The sequence below is a fragment of the Nansenia antarctica genome (assembly GCF_963989245.1).
Source record: "Nansenia antarctica genome assembly, chromosome: 10".
Lineage (NCBI taxonomy): Eukaryota > Metazoa > Chordata > Actinopteri > Argentiniformes > Microstomatidae > Nansenia > Nansenia antarctica.
In genome coordinates, this window is record NC_137680.1 from 9865590 (window position 1) to 9871420 (window position 5831).

Genomic DNA, 5831 nt, shown 5'->3' on the forward strand with positions numbered 1-5831 from the left:
GCCCCATCAACAGGACTCAGCCCCTTGGTCAGCAGCAGAAAGACCCTTGGTCATCATCTTATATACAGTGCATTGCTCATAGATGGCTATCATGTTATACAGTACATACCAGGGTTTTTCCTGGGTCAGAATGAGGGCTTTGGTGGTTGATCTTGTGCGAGCGCAGCGCACCCCAAATTTTTTTGAGGGACCCCCAATTGTTGTATTTGTATTGTAAATTGTAATTATTATTAATGTACCTGGTTATGTTACAGTAGAGAAACAAAAAACAGTTACCAAAAAACCCTGAGTATTTACTAGCTAAGATTGACAAAAGATTGGCGTGGTGCAACCGAAATTAGTAAACAACTAGTTTGAAACTTGCTAGTAACAACTAGGGGTTTAGTAACTACTAAATGCCTGCATTTATAATGACTTATGCCAAATTGGTGCAACCCAGTCCAGTAGGCTACCAGATACGATGTTGTAATGTATGCACATAATTTGCTACCACGGTTGCCAGACGGAATTGACAATGTCCAGCCCAACCGGTCTAAAAGCTGCCGTGGCATCTTTCTGCACGCGCGTTAACTTGAGTCTGCAATCGAAGCGGCAGGCGAGCGCTGATGGAAGAACCTGTGTTCACGCGAGCTGCAAGAACGTAGCAAGCAGTGGTTGCCAGGTCCAGTGTGACCAAAAGTAGCCCAATCTGGCAACCACTGCTTGCTACGTTCTTGCAGCTCGCGTGAACACAGGTTCTTCCATCAGCGCTCGCCTGCCGCTTCGATTGCATGAGGATTAGACCTTCAAGTTCTGATCTGGGCCCACTGAATGCAGCCAGGGACTGGCAGATGCGAGCCGACCCCGGATCGCAGCGACCACCCTGCGACCAGACCTCATCCTATGGTCTAAAAACTGCCAGCTCCTCTACATCATTGAGCTGATAGTGCCCTGGGAGGATGGCATCGAAGAAGCATATGAACGTAAGAAGCTGCGGTACTCCAACTTAGCAGCCGAGGCAGAGGACAGAGGCTGGAGGGTAAAGGTGCGCCCGGTGGAGGTGGGGTGTAGGGGCTGTGTAGCCAGCACATCAGCAAAGGTCCTTAGGGAGGTTGGAGTCAGGGGACAAGTTCACAGACAGGCCATCAAAGAGCTGGCCAACACCGCCGAGAGGACAAGCCATTGGCTGTGGCTGAAGAGGAGTGACGCCATCTGGGCTGCTAAGGGAAACACCTAACCACGGGACACACACCCAGGCTTGATCAACCTGTGGTTGATAAATGGCCGAAACACCCTGTGATGCGGAGGTATACAACTGACGATGTGTCCCGGTGGTAAAGCCTTATAGCAGCCTTTCAAGAACTCCCCTTTAGAAGTGGTGCAATACTAGGGATTGTAACAACTAGTCCTTTCAAAGAATCAAATCTAACAGAGATTTTGGGAAACGTGCAGTCCTTGTGCATATAGCCTACTGTGTTAAACGTTGCGATCAAGGGTTTTTGTGTGGCATCAATTGAAAATGAAGAATTCAGTCCCAGGTTCATTCTGATATTGTGGAATTGCCCAGCTTTAATTTGATTTGCAATGCCCAGCAATGCACATTATGGATAGACAATGAACATATTTATCAATGTGTTCTTTTACACTTTTACACTTAGTAGTAACAAAAGCTTATTTTCTTTATGAAAACAGGGGATATAATACATAATATTTACCAACAAACACAAACATTTCAGTATTCGCTATGATCTACAAACAGGCATCAATATCACCACCAAATAGGGGCACTTCAGTCCACTTCTTCAATGGTTGGCCCCTGTGAGCTGGCACGTTGCTGTGCTCCACAGCTGCTTGTGGGCATTCCTCCCTGGTACAGATTGTTGATGATGGGGTTACACACTTTCCCCAAGTCTTTCAGTTGATGCTCATACTCCTCTTTGTCAGCCAGCTGGTTGTTTTCCAGCCAGGAAATGGCTTGGTTACACTTTTCAATGACTTTCTTCTGGTCCCCTTCGCTAATCTTGTCCTTCATGTTCTCGTCTTGCACACTGGTCTTCATGTTAAAAGCAAAGGACTCAAGGGAGTTCTTGGCAGCTATCTTCTCCCTCTGGCTGTCGTCTTCAGCTTTGTATTTGTCAGCGTCCTGCACCATCCTCTCAATCTCCTCTTTGCTGAGCCGGCCTTTATCGTTGGTGATGGTGATGGTGTTCTGTTTACCTGTGCTTTTGTCTGCTGCAGACACATTCAGAATGCCGTTAGCATCGATGTCAAAAGTCACATCAATCTGAGGGACTCCTCTTGGAGCGGGCGGAATTCCTGAAAGCTCAAACTTCCCTAGCAGGTTATTGTCCTTGGTCATGGCTCTTTCCCCCTCATAAACCTGAACCAGGACCCCAGGCTGGTTGTCAGAGTAAGTGGTGAAGGTCTGTGTTTGTTTGGTAGGGATGGTTGTGTTGCGTTTTATGAGGGCGGTCATGACTCCTCCTGCCGTCTCGATACCCATGGACAGAGGTGCCACATCCAGTAGCAGCAGGTCCTGGACGTTCTTGGAGGTGTCGCCCATGAGGATGGCGGCCTGGACCGCAGCGCCGTAGGCCACCGCCTCATCTGGGTTGATGCTCTTGTTTAGATCCCTGCCGTTGAACAAGTCCTGCAGGAGTTTCTGGATCTTGGGGATTCGGGTGGAGCCTCCAACCAGGACGATGTCATGAATCTGAGCCTTGTCCATTTTGGCATCTCTGAGGGCTTTCTCCACAGGCTCCAGAGTTCCCCTAAAGAGGTCAGAGCACAGCTCCTCAAAACGGGCCCTTGTGATAGAGGTGTAGAAATCAGTGCCCTCAAACAGAGAGTCAATTTCAATGCTGGCCTGGGAGCTGGAGGACAGAGTCCTCTTGGCCCTCTCACATGCTGTGCGCAGCCTCCTCAATGCTCTCTTGTTCTGGCTAATATCTTTCTTGTATTTCCTCTTGAACTCTTCCATAAAATGGTTGACCATGCGGTTGTCAAAATCCTCCCCACCCAGGTGAGTGTCACCTGCAGTTGCCTTCACCTCAAAGATGCCGTCCTCAATGGTCAGGATAGACACGTCGAAGGTGCCCCCACCCAGGTCAAAGATCAGGACGTTGTGCTCTAACGATTTGCCTTTGTCCAGGCCGTATGCGATGGCAGCTGCTGTGGGCTCGTTGATGATCCTCAGCACATTCAGCCCAGCGATCACTCCAGCATCCTTAGTGGCCTGCCGCTGTGAGTCATTGAAGTAAGCGGGAACGGTGACAACAGCATTGGACACTTTCTGCCCAAGGTAGGCTTCAGCAATCTCTCTCATCTTCACCAGGACCATAGAAGAAATCTCCTCAGGATAGAAGGATTTGTTCTCACCTCGGTAATCTACTTGAAGTTTAGGCTTTCCGCCATCGCTGACAACCTTGAAGGGCCAGTGTTTCATGTCAGATTGCACCACCTGCTCATCAAACTTTCGCCCAATCAGTCGCTTGGCGTCGAACACAGTGTTGTTGGGGTTCATGGCCACCTGGTTCTTGGCTGCATCTCCAATGAGTCTCTCTGTGTCTGTAAAGGCCACGTAGCTGGGGGTGGTTCTGTTGCCCTGATCATTGGCAATGATTTCCACTTTCCCATGCTGGAACACCCCCACACAGGAGTAGGTAGTGCCCAGGTCAATGCCAATAGCTACACCTTTTGCTGAGGACATCTTGACTGTTCCAAGTTAGGAGGCTACAAAAGAATGAGAGTAAATATTAGAGAAGTGTATTTTAAATGGAAAATGTAATAAATGTTTCACATAGAACTGCAGAGCTGGATTGTAATAGTCTTAACGCCCCACTCAATGATATTATCCTTTTTACACGTTTGGATGAACGTTCCATTCCGTTGCAATAGCATGGCCCATGGTGCCGCAATATTCAAATAACATGATTTATCTACAACTAGGCTTCTATGGTACTGGGAGGAACATTAAACACCTACTGTAGCTTGTCACCCCACGCGTCTTTTTACCGTCTGTTAGTTTTACCAGGGCAGCCCGCATCGCCACTATTTTTGTTACTTATAGTATACACCAGTCAAGCTAATTCAAGCATATGTAGGCTATTCTACAATTCAGACAGACTAAAATAACATAACATAACATAATCATGCTAACTATGTGTCAATACAGCATAAGAAATAGTATAGACATTACTAATTATCAAAAACAGGTATGCAACAGCGCACTCCTATGACATATCTCCTGTGAACTCGCGGTAATGAACCCAGAATCTGTATTTCTGGAGAGTTTGAGATTATGAAGTGGTGGGCCAATTACATTGTGATGCCACAGCTAATTATAAATGAATATACTGTTGTCTCCATCACTGTCAATTAAATATAATCTTACTGATTTTTTTTAATTTTTACTACGAATTATTTTCACACACCTGATTCAATTATTTTCACGGAATAGAAATTACTAAATGTATGTCTGAAATTACGGATGATATTGTTTATAACAATATACAATTATCAAATAGCTGCAGCATTAATTTCAGTTCTCATTAGACTCAAAAACGTCTGGCTACTTACTTACAGTGTATGGAATTGCGCGTCTTGTGTAAAAGGCTGGTCTCCTCAGTCCTCACTCTTCGTTGTTCAATCGTAATTCTTGCTGTGTTCATATCCAAACTGTGAGAACCTCACCGATATATAGTTGATTTACTTTTCTAGATATTTCTCGAACTTTCAGTCCGACTCTTCATTGACCAATGAGAGCGCAGAATTCCGGTGTGACGACGCGGCCAGGGCGTGCCTGTGTACAGCAAGCGAATGTTTTCGAAACTTCCTCCTCCTTCTACAGTGTTCTACTCCTTCTACAGTGTTCTACTCCTTCTACAGTGTTCTAACAACCAACTTATCCGTCTGAAGCTACAATACTGGGACCATTCGTGATTGGGCTACACGCAGTCAAATACTAGGCGAACGTGTGTGTAGGACACAAATAAACTTGGATTTCATCCATTTCAAGTGGCATCTGTAATCATGATGAGGTAGACATGTCTAAGAATGCATTTCACCATGTAGATTCCCATTATAGTGAAAATACCACCGCTCATCCGTGATCAGACGGATTTCCTCACCCTGGTATTCCACGAACGTTGATTATTATATCGGCGATTTTAAAAAAAAAGCTGCCTTCAGGCAACTCGTGATTGGGATTCAAGCCTCAGGTGATTCCTCGAACGAGGATCAGGCTTGTGTCATCAGTGTTCACAGAACACCGGCTTAGAAATCCTCGATATGGGCGCGTGCACGCAGACATAGGCCCTGTCCACACCTATACGTTTTTTTGATAAACGTTTTTCGTATATAAAAATATGACCATCCACAGCGCTGGAGTTAGGGGGGTGGGGGCCCCTGGGCTTGAGTCATTGTTCGGGCCCCTACCTACACTAAAAATGATAAGCTACAACTACACCAACCAGAACCTATGACCAGAAACACACGTATCCCAATGGAGTATGTTATTGGCATAAAGCACATGAAGAAAAAGCAAGTGTTAGGCCTGAACCAAGCGGTCAAATGTGGCAGAACCCCAGAACAGACGGACACAGAGACAAGGGTGACAATAATAACATGTTTATTTAATAAAGACAGACAAAATAACAAACCTACACTAACAGGGCCTACGTGGGGGGAGTGTGTGGGTGCCTGAGACGAAATGTAAGTGAGGTGTGTATTGGACAGCTACAGTATGTGTCTGGGCGCGAGTGTCTGAACTCATGAAGCATCTACGACTGGTTTGAAAAACCCAGTACGTTTTGGAGTTTTTCTCAGTGTCTCCCTTTCGCGTTCCACTTTTT

At 46.1% G+C, this 5831-nt stretch overlaps 1 protein-coding gene across 1 annotated transcript; it reads right to left on the reverse strand.

Moving 5' to 3' along the window:
* Positions 1 to 1745: 1745 nt before the first annotated feature.
* Positions 1746 to 3688, reverse strand: LOC308166573 (heat shock 70 kDa protein-like; the record flags this gene model as incomplete). Its single annotated transcript, XM_080540901.1, has 1 exon — positions 1746 to 3688. The coding sequence occupies one exon, from the start codon at positions 3686 to 3688 to the stop codon at positions 1769 to 1771; it is 1920 nt and encodes a 639-aa protein (XP_080397027.1). The 3' UTR covers positions 1746 to 1768.
* Between the last annotated feature and the right edge of the window lie 2143 nt (positions 3689 to 5831).